We start from the raw sequence: 18,716 nt of genomic DNA, 5'->3' as shown, positions 1-18,716 counted from the left end.
ATATTCTCTGAATTAAAATGTGCTTTCTTATTTCTGTATGTCTACAATTTGACCTCTGAATTATTCCATAACATAACCTAGTCTACACCTGTCAGACACCTGAGGCATGGGGAAAACAAGCCATGCTTTTGTTTTAGAGTTGCCCAAACTATGTCTTTGTTTTAGAGTTGCCCAAACTTGCTACGTTTATTTGGTTCACCTTGTGTGATTCTGTGACAGCCATCAGCCTGGCATGAACCAGCAGAGCTGCTGGCCATGGATAAAAACAAAGCTTACCTTCCCAAAATCTCGAACATCAAACAGGTCAAAAGGATCAAACAGCTCACTGTTCCGTAACCCAAACTTATCATGGCAGACTTTCAAGAAGGTCCGAATGTTCTTCAGACATAGAAACTAAGAGAGAAAGAAGAGAATTGAAATTTAGTTCCTGCAAGTATCATTTAAGATAGCCTTGGATTCAAATAAACCAGGAAGTAACATCACAATGAATAGATACATTATTTCAAACACTAATCTGCACTGAAGTGAAAAATATAGACTGCATTATTTATTTTTTCCTTATCAAAGCCAAACTCTGTGCTGTGCCAGATGAAATGGTTCTCATTCAAAGGATGCCTTCCCCAGGTTTAATCCAGTAGATTTCAACCATAATACCACCGTTAACAACAAAATTATATTGAGTCAGCAAGATTCCCCACATTCCTTCTAAATAAATACATGGACACAAGAGTCCTAAACTATTTAAACATGCTGAAAAACCAACAGCCAAGAATTGCTTCTGTCAGACTAGACAGTTGTCACTCATTACAATAAACTAGAAAGGAAGTTGGTAAACCCCAACAGTACCCAGGGCCTTAGGGGAAGATCCCAGGCCATCACAGGGAAGCCACCAGGGTGGGAGCTGTGGTAGCCATCCCATCTGCCTAGGAGAATGAGTCATGGAGAACCTCTCTTTAATCTCAAAATTTACTCCCAAGTGGGTGGCAAGGTAGGAAGGATGGGAATAGCAGAAAGGACTAACTACTGTATTTAGACGTGAAACCATACCACAAGGAAGTTACCTTTTTTTTTTTAACCCCGTGAAAAGTTTTTTTTTTCCTTTAAAGTTAAAAAGCTGTTCATGGGTGAATTACAAGGGGAGAAAAGAGACTCATCTAGTTTGTCTGGCAAGTCCACCATGAGAGAATGTTGAGAATGGTTTCCTTCAGTTCTATTAAGAACCCAGCACACCACACCAGAGAAGCAGAGCAGCTTTGAAAGCTACAGGTTGATCTTCAAAAAAAAAAAAAGATGCTGTCCAGAATAGAGCATTCCAATTTCATATGCGATCCTCTTTATTCTACTATGCATAAGTCAATAACCATTCTTTTGGGTATTTGATTTGAGAATAAAAATAATTTTTAAAAAATAATAAAAATAAAATGTAAAGAAAAAAGAACACAGCACACAGAGGTTAGATTCAAGCAACATGGCCCGTGAGAGTTCCAGGAGTTGCTTGGAGAAGGGTCTAGAAATATGCCACTGGTTCTTTCCTTGATCTCATTCTTCCTAGCTTTAGGAAGAAGTAGACTCTGCAATCTCTCACATTGGTGATTGACTCCAAGCTCACAAGGTAGTTGTCCTCAATGGCAATTCCACAGTTACTGTGAAGGGTCTATGTCCATGTGGGTGTAGCCTCTGTCCTTCAAGCTCTCATCTCAACTGTTCATGAAGATTCAATATGTCTCCTTTGCTCTTTATCCCTTCCTTCAAAGCAACAGAACTCCACAGTCAAATTTTCTGACTTAACTGTTAACTGTTGGTTTGAAGTAAATTTCTAAACCATAGAAGTGGAAGCTGTCACTACTGCCACTGAGATGCCTACAGAGAGGGGACCTTCAGTAGCCACAGCCCATTGGAGTGAGCAGACAATAACAAAATCAGTGTCACTGGGAACAGAGAGTTCTTCCTTGTACTTGACACAGCACAGCCCAGTGCTTGGCACGCAGTAGGCATTTAATAAGTGCTTGTTGACTTGACCTTACAATCTGAGGATAGAAATCTTCAAAGTCAATGTCGCTGGGGCAAGTCTTCACATGATTGGGGTAGACATTCCTCTAATCACTCACCAACTACCCTCAACGTGGGTTAGCCCATTTGCCAAGACAGTTCTCCCAGGGTGTGGCCACTGCACATGCTGCAACTTCTTGGAGCTACAGGTAAAATCTGGGTGACAGACACACACCAAAAGTAAGTGAGCAGCCCTGAAAAGAGCTTGCCAAGCCCTCACACCAGAGGGGTGTAGAGAGTGGCCAGGAAGGATAACATCTCTTCCAAATAGTAGAGGCTAAAATAATGCTTAAGGAATTTACTGAATGTATTATCCCCATGTAAAGCTCCTTAAAGGCAGGGACCATGTCTTATATTTATATCCTGGAACAAATAGCATAGCACCCCAGTACATAATAGGTATGTAACAAATGTGTATTAAATTAATGAATGAATTTCAGAGTGGTAGCCATGAATAAACACATAATTTGGGAGAATTTCAGGGGAAGGAAGAGGCATAGGAACATGGCATATAGCAAGGTTTTGGTTCTGAAGTTAGGAAACCTGTGTTCAAATCCCACTTCTGATGCTTACTACCTATGGGACCTGGAGTTAAGTCATAATCACCCTGGGCCTCAGTTTCCTCATCTGTAAGGTAAGTGAATTGAACTAGATGGTTCTGGGATCCCTTCTAGCACTGAATCTATGCTCCTTCAAGAATTCCAACTCTGGATAGGGTGTGACCCACCAAGACTCAACATGGCTTTATTTAGTCAAGCCACAAAAGCTTTTTGGCGTCCTGAGGAATCAGGTATTTGAATAATGGGAGAGAAGAGCAGCTGACAAATAGAAGGGGAAAGACCTGGTGATGAAGAGATGATGATCACTCGAAGCTGATCAACCATGGCCAAAGAGCTGACAAAGGAAGTGGATTTGTTTAGAGGACCACAGCCCAGAGCATTGCAATAGAAAAGGACGACCTTGAACCTGATCTGCAGTACAAGGAAAGGCACTACACGTCTTGAGGAGAGGGATAAACATGAACCAACACAGCACCACCTAACTTTTTTCCTCTCCTGTTTTCTTGAAAGCTCCACTGGCCTTCTGCAGAGTGGTCTGCCACTGCTTTGAGCCCATCCCTCTTCTCAAATTTCCACTAAGCATTTATTTTAATTCTTCCTAAGCCTCCAATTTTCAGAGTTAATTATACAGGTTTTAACCATAATTACACCCATCAAGGTCCAGGTTTCCCTTCATAGCTCTAAACGAGGGAAGCCTTCCCTTCAGCTGCCTGCAAAGCATCTGTCTTGCCCTGTTGTTCTTTCAACTCTTGGGTGAAGGAATATTAGAGACAGACAAAGGTGCTTCTCACCTTAAGCTCTTGACTCATCCAGGCAACCTTTCCCCTGAAATCTAAGCTCAAGTCACCTAGATGAGTCTCTATAAAACTGAGCTGTGCTTTCCTGAAAGTTACCTTAATGAAAGAGGAGAGACTGGGGAGAGGGAAGGGCAGGGCAGGCAGGAAGGTGAATGCTGCAGCCTGGCACAGTGGACAGAGTTCTAGATATAAAGCCTGGAAGACCAATGGTCCAACCTTACTCCTGATGCTTATTAGCTGTATGACCATGAGGAGGCACTTAACTCCCCTGAATCTCAGTTTCTTCAACCATAAAATTAGTCTGGACCAGATGGCTTCCAAAGTCCCTTCCAACTCTCAATCTTATGATTCTGTAAGTGGGCCCTCAATTACACAAGGCTTCACTTTGTGAAAAGTAGCACCAGAGAATGCTGAATGTCAAAACAGAAAATCAGAGCTGAAAGGAAGCTTAGAGCACAGAAGGACCTTCCAGCTCAAAATGTTACAACATAGAATGGTAGAGATGGGAGGGACCTCAGCAATTATGTCATTCAACCTACTCATTTTACAGGCTTTTAGAAAACTGAGAAACAGAGAAACAGAATGATTAGAGTCATTTGCCCAGTATCATATGGATATAAACAGAGGAGACAGGATTTGAGTCAAAGTCATTCAGTAGTTAATTTATAAGTACCCACTGTGTGCAGAATATCACGCAATGCAGGTACCAAAGATACCAACAGGCCATGTTTCAATAGGACATGTTGCGGCCCTCAAGTATGTTAAGTCAATAAGCAATAACTGAGCACTCATACAAGTCAGGCACTATGCTAAGTGCTGGAAATACAAAGAAAGGCAACACAGTCCCTGCCCTCAAGGAACTTACATTCTAATGGGGAAGGCTACATGTGAACAACTAATAGAGAGTAAAGGAAGGCACTTTGACAGGGGAAGGTAATCATTGCTGTGGGACCTAGAAAGGCCTCCTGGAGTAGATGAGACGAGCTGAGCCTCAAAGGAAGACAGGGGTGAAGGGGGTAAGGCATTCCAGGTATGGAAGACCATAAATGCAAAGGCTCACAAGTGGGAGATGAAGTGTCTTGTTCCAGGACATGTTCTTAGTACTAACAGATTAAGTGGGGGGAAAAAATTTCTGTCTTTATTTTCCCAAAGCCTAACAGATATTTGTATGTAATTGGTGCTTAATAAACATTTGTTGAATTTTTTAAAAAAAACCTAATATTCAGGTAAGAGAATAAAACAAAAACACCAATAGCTATAATATAAAATGTCATGTGACAAGTAGAATAGAGAGGTACACTAAGTGCTTGAGTGGTATTTGAATTGAGATTTAAAAGAGGGATAGGAATTTAACCAATGACAAAAGTAAAGAAGAGCATTCTGGGCAAAGGGTATAGTACTAGCAAAGATACAGAGACAACAATACAAGATATATGTTTCAGGGGCAGAGAATACTCTAGAATCTGGCTGGAGAATAGAATATAATGGAATAAGGAAGCAAGGAAAGGTAGGATGGTCCTAGACTTTGAATAGAGAGCCTTGAAAGCCAAGAAAAGTCAGAAATTTATTCCCAGTTTCTTGACTCCCAATTCTGAATTTTGATGATACTGCACCATATATACTTTAGGTTTAAAGAGTGGGAGATCCTTCATTACCGTGGTCAATTTAATCACAGAACCTTGAAGGTCAAAGAGACTTTAGCAACCATCTAGTTCAACCCTCATATTTTACAGATGAGGAAACAGAGGCCCAAAGAAATGAAATGACTCAGACATAATCATACAAGTTGGTGGAAAAGCGAAACTAAAGTCCTTCCCTCTCCTGGTGCTATTTTTTTGTTACCAATACCCTTAGCTATATATAATAACAGACTCCTTCATTGTCAAGAAAGGAGTTTAGGCAGAATACAGACTAAATTTGATGTCTTTTATTTATGTTTGCTATTCCTCTTTGTCAGAGATGTATTTAAACCATTGCACCTGGACAAATAGAATCATTATGACTTAAAGTCAATTCTAGATTATTTAGTTGGGGCTTGGGGAAACACAAGTTTGTTAAATTTATGGATATTCCAAGCAATCTCATGTTTGTGGCCCACCATTCCATGACATCACTATAGAGAGTGCAGCAAAAATGGAATGGTTTGAGTCTTTTCTTTCCTTATTCCCCACTCCAGCATCAAAAGCTGAGTGCTATAAGGGAAGAAGAAAGATATCTATAGAATACATAAACTAGGTATTCTGTTCCTGAATAATTCCCGAGAAAGAAATCTGGACTTGGAGTCAGGGAGACTGGTTTCAAATCATAGCTCTACTACCTATTAACCACATAAGCTTGGGATAATCCATTCCCTCAGTTTCCCTCAGGACCTTAATTTTCCCCACCCATAGAAGGGGAGCAACTATACTTAGACCACATACCTCAACAGGTTTTGAAAAGGGTGCTTTGTGAGTGGCTAAACAAATGTGAGCTATTATTAGCACTTCTGCTTCAATCTAGGATTTATGTTGATGAATGCATCAGTAATCACATGAGTCTTCCCTTTCAACAGTGGAGCCGTTATAAAGTGCTCACCATTAAAGCTCTCTGAAGGTGACAGGAATCAATAAAGCTTCCTGACCTGCCCCTAGACACAGTTGGGACACTGCGGCAGGCTATCCTAGCTCTTGGCTTCCACTCCAAGCTAGTTAAATAAGGGTTGACACCTCCCCTGAACAATTCCACCATTCTTCCCCTCCTTCAGTGATGTGGGTGTTGAACATTCTGGGTTCTGAAAATGTCAAGCTTTTCTCTCCTGGCCATTAATCAGACATTTTAGATAGAATCACCCTGAAATAAGATTAGTAAAGGGGCACAGACTGGATCCAGACTCTCCCATCTATTTTCCCAATCCTGGCTGAACAAGACAGACATATCTCTGTCCCTCCCCTTCAGAGTCTTTTGTCACTTGGCTTTCAGAAAGCCCTGGGGTGGATAGGATATATGAGAGACAGAATACTGAAGACAAACAATGGCATAGAAACCAGTCCACATCATCTCAAAATAAAACCACAAGCAAAGGTTTCATTTCCAGAACTAAAGTTGTTTCAATTACAGCCCCTCCTCTCCAGAGGAAAATAGACCTGTTTGGTCTTTTCTTTGGAAAACAAATGGTAGTCATTAGCTTTCCTTAAACAGCTGCTCTGTTTCGTGCACTTACTGTGTGGACATTACACTCTGGGGTTTCTGGGTTATATCATAGGACTGGAAAAGACTTTTGAGGCCACCCAATCCAAACCCCTCATTTTATAAATAAGGAAACAAAAGCCCAAGGAGGTTATATGTGACTTCACATAATCATAAGAGCACCAATTTAGAGCTGAAAAGAACCTTAGAGGCCATTGATCTAAGCCCTTCACTTTACAGATTAGGAAACCAAGGCATGGGGAAGTAAATTACTCAGGGTTACACAGCAAGTCTCCGAGGCAGAATTTGAACCCAGCTTTTCCTTATTTCAGGTCTAGAGCTCTGTCCACTACATCACGCTGCCTCCTTAAGGAGGTCGTGAAGCTACCAATAAATGGCAAAGCTCATGGAGTTTTCTAGCTCTTTCCACTGTACCATATTGACTCATCTCCCTAAGTGTAGGAACATCAAATCCTACTTTGCCAATTTATTCTGAGACAGAGAAACTCCTGGAAATGAGGATGGCTTTCCAAGAAGTCACCAGCCTGCACTGCTTGGCACTCAGGCTCCATGAAAGATAACCCCGTGTGGGAAGCCAACACTGCAGGACACAGAACCGGACTGGCTTTGGGAAGGACCTCTTCCCTCAGGGACTCTTAGATCACAGGAGTGGATCACAGAATCACAGATCATGGAATCTCAAAGGACCTCAGGGATCAACTAGTCCAAGTTCTTCAACCTCAAGGTGATGATCCTGAGCACTAAAGAGCCTAAGTCATTTGGCCAAGGCTAAACAGAGAGTCAAAAGCAGAAGCCCAATCCAAACCAGATCTTCCCTCTCTAAACATCAAGGACTCTCTAGAATCTATCAAGACACTCTAAAAGCTGTAACTCTCCAACACTTTTTCAGGACATAGCTTTGTCAAGAGAAATCCCAGCCCACTTAACATTTACATTGGCCACCGAAGGAAGACTAATGCATATGCAGTTTCCCTTCAATGAGAGGGGTCATTTTTTTTTATCCAATGCTTTGTGAGCTCAAGGTCTGATGAGTTTTGCAGGTAGTGGTAATTATAATAAGCCTGTCTTGTGTATTTCATGACTACTATGTTTGCCATATACTGGGTAAGCTAGGTGGTCCAGTAGATAGATGGCTGAGCCTGGAGTGAGGAAGATGTGAGTTGGAAACCACCCATAGACATTTGCTAGCTGTGTGATTCTGAGCAAGTCACTTAACTTGTTTGCCTCAGTTTCCTCATCTATAAAATAGAGGAATAATAATAGTACCCACCTCCTAAACTTGTTGTCAGAGCCAAATAAGATAATAATTGCAAAGCACTTAGCATGGTGCCTGACATATAGTAAATACTCTACACATGTTACCTATCACTATATTATCAACATTTTTACATTAAATTTTTATCAATGATAATGCAACCTCTAAAATTTCACAGTACACCTAGCAAAACTTACAGTCTCCTGGCATGCCAAAGCCTACCCAGCAAAACACTCATCGAGCTAACGCGCCATGGTGTACCCCTCCGAGACTGCTCTAAAACCAGGAGATCATGCGATATGTGGAGGCAGCCAAAGAGAGCAATAACGTTTCTATGTCTTGTTTCAGTACACAAAAATAGATGCTTCTTCTGAAGGGAAGACAAGGCCCGCTGAGGAGTGGGAAAAGGGAGAGGAAATCCGGATGCTACCAGAGAGAGCCAACGGTGCTTTGGATGGCAGCTCTGCTCATTCCAGGAGCAGCTACCATGGACACGGAAGATGATGAACTGCCTAATAAGAGACCACACTTCGACAGGGCTTTTAAGGTTTACAAAGTGCTTTCCTCACAATAATCTTGGGGGGGGCGCCATTCATATAACACTTCAACACTTTACATTAGTTAGGCAGAAAGAGGACATGTGATCATAGAGTGCTGGGCTTGGAATCAGGAAGAGTCAAGGTATAAAATCCCCCCACTACTATACTTCCTAGCAGAGCAATGATGAGTAAGTCACTTAAAGGATCTGAGATTCAGTTTCCCCATCTACAAAATGAGAATAAAATGCCTCTTCCATCTACTTCATAGATCCTTGTGAAGCTCAGATAAGATAAAGTGTATGAAGCATTATACAGGATGTCACAGACACATTACATATATGTGTATAACACACATATGCATAATAATGATCCATATTGTGGTTGTTGTCCTTCCTCTTCAAAAAGGACCAAAATGACGTCACTGTGCTAGACTCAAGTTTTAATGTGTCCAACTGTGGCTGATCAGACCAACACGAGTTCGGAATGTTCTACCACAAGTCAGGTACAAATAGTCCATGTGAACCTTTGGGGTGGATCCTCTAAGTCTGTGTACCTTGCATTTCTCTTGAACTATTTCAATTCTGCTTTGCTCACAGACACAGCACCTTCTCTGATGTGGGCATGCCATGCTGAGCGGTCCTGGGCCAATGTTTCCCACGCCATACAATCAATTCAAAAGTTAAGAGAGATCTTCAGAGTGTCCTTGTATCACTTCTTCTGACCACCATGTGAGCACTTGCCCTGTGTGAGTTCTCCATAGTCTTTTTGTCAAGCATACGTTTTGCATTCAAATGATGTGGCCAGCCCATAGGTTATATTGTGCATTACATGATTATATATTATGTATATATGTACACCATTTATATACGAGATATACACACATATACATATGATATATACATGTATATATGTATGTATATATGTGCATATATCTATACATAAGATATATACACACATATATATACAGTATTTATCTATGAATATGATATAGCTCTCTAATAGATTATATAAGGTCCCTAAGGGAAGGGGCTGTCTCTCCTTTGTATGTATATCCCTGGGCACAGTACTCAAAACGCTGAAGACAGTCAATAAGTGCCTGTTGATTAATTGATATTTATGAGGAAAACAAAGCTCAGTTTAATTAATTAAAAATAACAACAACAATAACAATAATAGCATTTATATAATACTTTAGGGTTGACAAAGCACTTTATAAATATTACCTCATTTTATCCTCACAACTGCCCTGGAAGGTATATGCTATTATTATCCTTTCTTTTACAGGTGAGGAAACTGAGGCGCTAAGTGTCTGAGGTTGGATTTGAATTCAGGTCACACATTGCCTCCAGATCTAGCACTGTAACCCCTGCACCTCCTAGCTGCCTTCTCACACAGTGAGGTAGTCTGGTCAGACTGGGCACCTTGGCCAAAAGGAACAGAAATAGACTGAGTGACTGAGGAATCCCTAACTGTAGTCACTTATCATCCTTTGAATCCACAGACCTGCCTTTGTATGTTTTTTCTAGCTCACTGAAGATTAGGAATATCCTAGCCCTGTGATTTCAACCAAAACAGGGAACTCCTAAATAAGGAAACTCCTTCTACCAGTGTAGGTCTATCTGCATCTTTTCTGCAATTCATAGTTGTACGGTCATTACGGCATTGCGTAGAGCACTAGAAGAGGTTAAATGACTTGCCCAAGGTCACACAGACAATATTTATCAAAGGCAGGACTTGAACCCAGCTCTTTATGACACTGAGGCCAACTCTCTATCCACTATATCAAGGCTGTCCTTCAAGCCTGGGCTTGCTCATCCTAGATTGGTTCATTTTAAAGGACATCAAATTCCATTTGTTCATTGCTAACTCCAAAACAACTTAAGCCTCAATGTTCAATCAATTAATCAATCAACACACAGTTATTAGACTTCAACCACTGTGGCAGACACTGAGGAGATCAATACATAAGTGGGATAGTCCCAGCTGTGAAGGAGCTTAAGTTAAGTTCCACTGGGCGCCACTTAGGTGGGAGTATATAGTGTAGCTGCCGATCAGTTCCTGGATGGAATGTCAACTGTTCGCATAAACTGTTGCACATTCCAAATCAAATCAAAGGGTGGCTATGTCCTGGGGAGGTATATATCCTGGCTATATCCTTTGTTCGAAATCAATAAATTCCATTTCCTGTGAACACGACCTGTCTCTCTCTTCTTTAACTCTTAATTTAACCAAACGAGTGCATGTGGACAGTGTCCTCAGCAGGATTCAAATGCAGAACTCCTCACTTGGGCATCTTTTCCACTACACCAGCTTATAACCCCAACATACACGCTTCCAAACTTCAAGGCATTCACCATCAAAGAGAAAGGTCATACACACATGAAATAAGCAACAACAGACATGTGCATGGGTCCAAACGACTGATATGAAAATAAAGTTCAGAAGGACAGAACCCAGTGGAGGCTCACTAGAGTTGATGGCTCACTGAACAGAAGAGAATGGATGATTTTTCACCCTCTTGTTAACCAACTGATAAAACACAAAATATGAATGGCCTACAGTTTAGTCAGGGAGCAGAAGGGATGCAAAGATGTCCCAGTGACAGTGTGAGAGAGACCTTTTACAGCTGTAGCCTGAAGCAGATCAGCACACAGAACAACTACTGTATATAAGGAAAGGTAAAAGTGACTTTCCTATGGTCACATCATTTATAAGTGACAAAGTACAGATTTGAGCCCAAGTCCCTCACTGATCCCTAGCCCCTGACTCTTTCCTCTCTTAAATAGCTGAACCAGAAAACTGCCCACCAGGAATGTAAGATAAAAGGGGGTGGATCAGGCTGGAAACAGAAAGCCCAAACTAGGAACATAAAAGAATAAATATGAGGGGAGAATGGATGAGTTCTGATGGGGCTGTAGGCTTAATGCCAATGGATACCCCGCAGCCCACTGCAGCTTAACTGGCACGAAGCCCAAGCAGCTCAGAGATTTGAGGCTGTATCCAGCAAACAACTGGATGCATCTGGAAGGCCTCCTTAAGCTCCATCAATCCCAAACCAAGGAGAGGCCCTGCTAAACATTAGAGAGAGACAGAAAGACAGAATTTGTTGGGGAGGGAAGGAGGGAGGGAAGCTGACAAGAGTGTCTGGTGAAACAAAAAAGAATTGTGTCCAAGATTTCCCACGGAAGAGAGAAGAGGGAAGCCAAGCCAAGAAAAGGAAGGAGTGTATCATTTCTTTAAGCTAGAGACCAGAGGCAAGGAACTTGACCACTTGACTTTGTTTATTGATAATCACTTTCTATGCCTGTTTAGAAAAACAACTCTTTCCCTGACAGGTCTAGTTTCCATACTACTAACTATGAACTGGTAATGTGGAAAGAATACTAAATCTGAAGTCACAGGACCAGAGTTCAAATCCCACTCTGCCATTTGCTGCCTGTGTGACCTCCTTACAAATCACTTAGCCTATCTGGGCCTCAGTTTCCTTATCTGCAAAATGAGAAGGTAGGACTTGATGACCTCTCAGGTCCGTTATAGATCTAAATCTATGATCCTATAATCTACCCCCCTCCCAGTTGAAACTAAAGGGATGCCCATAAATTTAGGAATGGATGAATAAATTAGGGAACATGAATGTGTTCTATAGTAACACGAACACTGTAAAGACAACTTACAAAGTTGTAAGAGATAGAATCAATGCAATGACCATCCACGATTCCAAAGGTATAAGAAAATTAGAAATATAGGAAGGGGTCAGGTTGTGAAGGGCTTACACAAAGCCAAAAACAAACAACAAACACAAAAGGGCCAAACACAAGATTTTCTTTTTGATCCTGGAGGTGACAGAGATCCATGGAGTTTACTGATGGGGGGGGGAGGCAGGGTGGACTTGCATTTTAGGAAGACCATTTTGGTAGCTATGGGGAGGATGGACTGGACTGGGGAGAGACTTGAGGTAGGGAGAACAACCAAAAGGTTATTGTACTAGTCCAGGGATGAGGTGATGAGGACCTGTACCAGAATGGTGGCTGTGTAAGTCGAGAGAAAGGGACACTTATGAGAGAAATTGTGAAGATAAAAAATTGACAAGATTTGACAACAGATTGGTGGTGTGGGGTGAGTGCAAGACAGGAGTCAAGGATGACACTTCAATTTCAAGCTATGTGACTGGGAGGGTTGAGGGTGCCCACAACAGTAAAAGTGATGAAGAGGGGAGGGTTGGGAAGAAAAGATAATGAATTCTGTTTTGGACACGTTGAGTTTCAGGTGTCTGTTGAGACATTCCAATGTCCAATAGGTAATAAGAGATGTGAATATGGAGCTCAAGAGAGAGGTTAGGGTGGGATAAGTAGATTCAAGAATTAGCAGAGATGATAATTGAATCCATGGAAGCTAACAAGATCAAGTGAAATCTGCAGAGGGAGAAGAGAAGAGGGCCCAGAACTCTGTGGGAAACCCAGTAAGGGCAAATCATTTAACCCTGTTCAACTCAGTTTCCTCATCTGTAAAATGAGCTGGAGAAGGAAATCACTCCAGTATCTTTGCCAAGAAAACCCCAAATGAGGTCATGAAGAGTCAGACAAGACTGAACAACAACAACAAAAGAAGGCCCAGCAGAGGAGATGGAGGAATGTCGGGCTGGTAGGAGAACTAGGAGAGAGCAGTATCATGAAAACTTAAGGAGCAAATAGTATCCAGGAGAAGAGGGGGACTGACAGTATCAAAAGGGGAAGAAAGATGAGGATTGAGAAAGCCATTAGAACTGGAAATTGCGGTCGTTGGTAATTTTAAAGAGTGGAGTTTCAGCTACTGCCCAAAAAGGGGGTTGGGGACAAGAAAACTTGGAGATGATGAGTCTGTGCTTGGGGGAATCCCACAGGCCTTACTGTTAAGCATTTGCATTATTTATAGTGAGTGCTGTGGGGCAGAGAGGGGAAATTGAGAGCACAGAAATGGATTTCCCCTCCTATTCTTTATTACCACCTATCCAGACACACAAGTTATATAACGCATGGGTCAACTAAGTTAACAGATAAGAAAAGAATACCAAATTTCCTCTCAGGAATAGGTATCTGTGCTGAAATTAGTTGTATGCCTCAGACAGTCACTAGAAACAGCCAGAGATTCCCACAGCTTTGCCAATCAATCAAAAAATATTTACCTAGGTGGTAGAGTAGATAGAGTACTGGGCCTGGAGTCAGGAAGACTCATCTTCAAGAGTTCAAATCCGGCCTCAGACACTTATTAGCTGTGTGACCCTGGGCAAATCACTTAATATGGTCTGCCTCAGTTTCCTCATCTGTGAAATGAGCTGGAGAAGGAAATGGCAAACTACTCCAATCTTTGCCAAGAAAACCCCCAAAATAGGGTCAGAAAGAGTCGGACATGACTGATGTGACCAAACAAAAAAAGTGTCAGGCTCTCGGGGTACTAAGGGAAAACTGAAATTACTCTCAAGGAGTTTTCATTCTATTAGGAAAGACAACAAGTATACATATAAATACAAAATAGTAATATGTGAAATAAACACATGTGAGTTGGGGGGAGGCACTGGCACCTGGGCAGATCAAGAAAAGCTTCACTTAAGGTGGTATTTGAGCTATGACTTGAAGGACACTAAGGGCTTCACTGGCTTGTTGTTGTTGTTGTTACTGTTTTTGGTTAGGCAATGGAATTAAGTGACTTGCCCAGGGTCACGCAGCTAGTAAGTGTCAAGTGTCTGAGGCTGGATTTGAACTCAGGTCTTCTGGACTCCAGGGCTGGTGCTCTATCCAGTGCACCACCTAGCTGCTCGGACACTAAGGGCTTTAAAAGGTGATGAGAAGGGAGTTTATTCCAGACAGGCTGTAGGGAGCAAAGAGACAAAAGAAAGAAGACAGAAGATCACAGATGAATAACACTGAGAGAGCCAATTTCGCTAGCCTTTAGAGCATGTGAAAAGGCTGGAAAGGGAAGTCAGAATGAGGTTATGAAGGGCTTTAAATGCCAAACACAGGAGGTTTATATCTGACTCCAGAGTTAATACTAAGCAAGTCACTAAACTACCCTAGTTCTCATTTTCCTCATCTGTGAAATCAGCCTGTTAGACTAGATGGCTTTTGAGGGCCCCTCTAGCTCTAGAGCTACAATCCTAATAGGGAGCCACAGGAGTTTATTGAGCAGGGAAGTGACCTGGTGAGACCCACACTTTAGGACTAGCCCTTTGGCAGGATGGATTAGAAAAGGGAGAGAGCCTGGAGGCAGCGAGATCAATTAGAAGGTTAGTCCAAGCCAGTGTTGATGAAGGCCTGAACTAACATAGTGGCCATGGGGAGAAATATAAGTGCTCTGAAGGTTTAACTGGCAAAACTTGGAGGGAGTTTGCCTAGTGGGCAGAGAACTGGCCTGAGCACCAGGAAGAGGAGTTCAGGTGCTGCCTCTAATAAGCAACTGCTGTGTAACCCTTAAGCCTTAATGTCTCCGGGCTGTTCTCTAAAATGATCATTGCAGAGAAGGCATGACTTGCATTGGTAAAAGGAGTGCCTCACTCAGAACTACATGAAGCAGCATAGCAAGGTGGAGAGAACACTGGACTTGGGAGTCAGGAAGACCTGAGTGCAAACCCAGCTTCAGGTACTTACTAATTATTTGACGCTTAGTAAGTCACTCAATTGCACTGCACCTCAATCTCCTCATCTATAAAGTAAGATGATTGGACTCAGTGACCTCTAAGGTCTCTTCCAGCTGTAAACCAATGAGCCTATGAAATCACAGGTCATATTTAAAAAAACAAAGAAGATTATATTGAGGGTTTTCAGAGCCATAGTAGGAGAGGAGGAAGAAGATTTGAACTCTAAAACCTAAAACATTCTTTGTTCCACAGTACAATCTGAGTACAGAATCTTTGAGTGCATAATGATGTACCATCTGACCCCTAGGGAGACCAGGCTGAGCATAAATAAGCTTCAGAGAGGAGCTTGCTCCCATTGGAGGACAGTGTAAGAGGAAGAAGCTTGGAGCAATGCCCCACACCATCTGGAGTCTTGCGGCGCTCTTGTAAAATCAGTCAGCTAAGTGCTTTGATAGCAAGGGCAGCAAGGATCAGGAAATCCTTTTTTTTTTAATTGTTATCTTTTAGAATACTAAAATAAATTTTAGTTGGGTGGGGAGTGGGGTTGGGGGGGGGCAGAGAAGTAGATATCACCATATATACATATTATTGCTAAGACAGTAGATTAACAGTATCATCTCCAGAGGCCAGGCAGAAGCAATCTAATGAAAGAACTCACTGTTCTGCGTTAACAGAGTCACAGAAACTCAGGACATTAGACCTGCATGTGACCTCAGAGATCATCTAACCTGACCTCCACATTTTAGAGGTGAGGAAACTGAGGTCCAGAGAGGGCAAGTGACTTATCCAAGGTCACATACCAAATCAGTGGCAGTACTAGAACACGAAATCTTCTAACTTCCAGTCCAGTGTTCTCTCTAATGCACCATGATGCCTCCCTTTTCTTGGGTGGGAGTATGGTATGAGTAGCTACCAACACAGTATAATTTGAGGGATTGTAGGAAAAGGACCCCTCACTCAAAACCTCTCTCCTGGTTACTTCTAGTTCCTCATTTCTTGGATTTAGCACTCAACGGTCCTGTAAAAATATGGATGTTCTTTGGGATGCTAGCAAACTGAGCCTTTATTGTCTCTTAACAAGCTAGCTCCTACTTCAGCAGATTCATTAGAGAACAGCCCTGAGGAAGGGAGGCACTGGATAGGCTGGAAGAAGAAGGGGTGAGTTCCAGAATACAGGGTATTGCTAGAGAAAGCGAACCAAAGGGAGACAACAAAGGTGGGGGAGTAGACAGGGGAGCACCCTGGGTAACTGAGGTTAATGGATACGAAAGGAGAGAGGCGAAAACAAAAAGTTCACCACTCACTATTTTGGCAACAACCCACCCTTCGAAGAGCAAAGGATGGACAGAAGAGGAAGTACAGACAAAATGTATCTAAGGTGATGAGTTATAGATATACAGCAGAACCATCCCATAGGCATCGAGCTGTCTACCTAATGGACCATGTCCAGGTTTTATCTTCAGGCTCTACATCAACAAGGCAGCAGCACAGAATGAACCCAGCAGCCTCGCTGCCGCTCCTCAAGCAGAGCCAATGAGAAAGGGAATTTGGTTCCACTGGGTGACTATGATGTAAGAGGGTTCCCTTTATCTCTCCAGGCATACCACTCCAAGACAGTACCAGAAGAAGAGGGAGGGGGGAGTTGGAAACAGAGGTGGAGGAGAAAGAGGGAGAAAAAGAGAGGGGGAGAAAGGAGCATCTTGTCGGCAGAGAATTGTCTCAGGAAAACCGGTGAAATGCAGTGGGGGGAGGGGATGGGGAAAAGAGGAGAGATTTAGGAACACACAGGAGAGACAAGATTTCATGCACATACCCAAAACATTGTGGTTTAGTTGTTTCCGTCCTGTCTGACTCTTCGTGACCCCATTTGGGATTTTCTCAGCAGAGATACGGGAATGATTTGCCATTTTCTTCCCTAGCTCATTTTACAGATGAGGAAACTGAGACAAGCAAGGTCCAAGGTCACACAGCCAGTGTCTGGGCCCAGATTAGAACTCAGATCTTCCTAACTCCAGTGCTCTATTCATTGCCCTACCTAGCTGCCCCATCCTAAAGCATGCAGGGAACCAAACGGCACTCAAATCTTGTTCCATAAGCCCTCAAAGAGTGACTAATAGGAAATAAATTAATGTGGGGTTTTTGGATTTGTTTTTTGTTCCCCCCACCCTTCTCCCCTGCTCCACAAAGCAGGTGTGGTGTACAGGAGAAGAAAGCTGGCCTTAGAGCCAGGAAGACCCAGATTCAAATCTCATCTCACGTACATACAGACTGTGACCCTGAGCAATCTTTCAGCATTCTAGGCAGTTCTCCAAGATTCTGGGTTGCAAAGAAGGTGCAGTAGGAGAAGTTCCCTCCCTTGGGAGTTCCCTGTATCAATGAAATCATAGGTTCAGGCCCTCTCCCCTTACCCCTCTAAAAACAAAGTAGGTTGTGGCTTTTCTTTCAGTGACTAAGGGGAAAGGGGAGGACACCCAATCCAATCAGACAGCAATCCCTAGTTCTCTCACCTGTTCATTTTCCTTTAAGAGAACCTCTGAGTCTGGCTTATAAAGTGCAGAGCCCCAAGATAATCCAGCCCAGCGTTTCTCACTGAGGAAAGGTGACTGGGGCTTTAGGCTCAAGTCTCAACTCATCGATTATCTTGGATAGAGAAATCTTGGATTAAGACTTTTATCTGTACTGTGTCAGGGATTATATTATTCCAGGGCAATTTAACGTGAAAACATCCTCCATTTGCGAACATTTTCTTTTAGGAGCATGCACAGGGAGAGACAATATTGCTCAGTCAAGCTGATGAATGAACTTGAACTGTCTTTGTGCATAGACCTAAATAAAGTTTCTCTCTACTCCTCTAGATGTACATTTAACATTAAAATATTCTGCCTCCAGTGGACTCCCTCCTCCCCTCTCCTACCTTTCTGTGTCCAGGGGGAGGCAGAAACATGGAGGACAGCAATTTATTCCTTTGGCAAACAATGAAGGTCATTTAAAGGCTGACATCCAAAGCCTCCTGCTTCTAGTTGGGAGGCCAAAGCTTAGATGATGGACCCAAAGAAATTGCCTTATGGCTGTCGGAATCCATCCTCTAAAGCTCAAGTGAAAAGATTATACATGTATTTTACAAAACATTCTCAGATTTTATTCCCATTAGCCAGAGAAAGGAACAAGGTACCTAATTGTTTAAGTTGCTGACATCCACAAAGCAGTGTGGTAGAGTGAAAAAAAAAATGCCAGATTTGGAGTCAGAGGATATAGGTTTGTATTGTACCTTGGACACTTACTTGCTGAGTGACCCTGGGGCAAATGACTTAATTTTCCCAGCCCTTGGAGGGGATGGCTGGAGACAGCTGGACTCAATGACTTCTAAGGTCTCTTCCAGCTCTAAATCTATGATCCTATGAATCCTAGCCTCCAGCACCCATAGCCCAAGAACTGACCTAGCAGTAGGATTCAGGTCCTCACACAGAGGAATTCAATAATTATGTAACACAAAATGCTTGCTTCCCAATAGCCCACTGAAATAGATAGTACAAGTATTATCATGCCTGTTTTTAAAATGAATAAACTGAGGCACAAAGGGGTGAGTTGCCCAACGTCATGCCACAAATAAACAGCAAAGCCAAAACCCATAGGATCAGCTTCTTAGGGGAGGATGGAATGAAAGAAGCATTTATTAGGCACCTACAATGCTCTGGGGGAACTGTGCTACCTCGATGCCTC

At 42.4% G+C, this 18,716-nt stretch overlaps 1 protein-coding gene across 6 annotated transcripts in view; it reads right to left on the bottom strand.

Annotated features, from left to right (window-relative positions):
• Positions 1 to 18,716, bottom strand: part of VAV2 (vav guanine nucleotide exchange factor 2) — a 456,873-nt gene that overhangs the window by 364,541 nt on the left and 73,616 nt on the right. For all 6 annotated transcript variants that reach the window (XM_078149967.1, XM_020981940.2, XM_078149968.1 and 3 more), the window contains exon 2: positions 277 to 393. In XM_078149967.1, the coding sequence (XP_078006093.1) occupies positions 277 to 393 (117 nt within the window). The remainder of the gene's footprint in view (positions 1 to 276; positions 394 to 18,716) is intronic.

The sequence above is a fragment of the Phascolarctos cinereus genome, unplaced genomic scaffold (assembly GCF_003287225.1).
Source record: "Phascolarctos cinereus isolate Bilbo 61053 unplaced genomic scaffold, phaCin_HiC Scaffold_2;HRSCAF=192, whole genome shotgun sequence".
In the NCBI taxonomy this organism is placed as follows: domain Eukaryota; kingdom Metazoa; phylum Chordata; class Mammalia; order Diprotodontia; family Phascolarctidae; genus Phascolarctos; species Phascolarctos cinereus.
The sequence above is the reverse complement of the archived record's forward strand: the minus strand, read 5'-3'. Positions and strand labels throughout refer to the sequence as shown.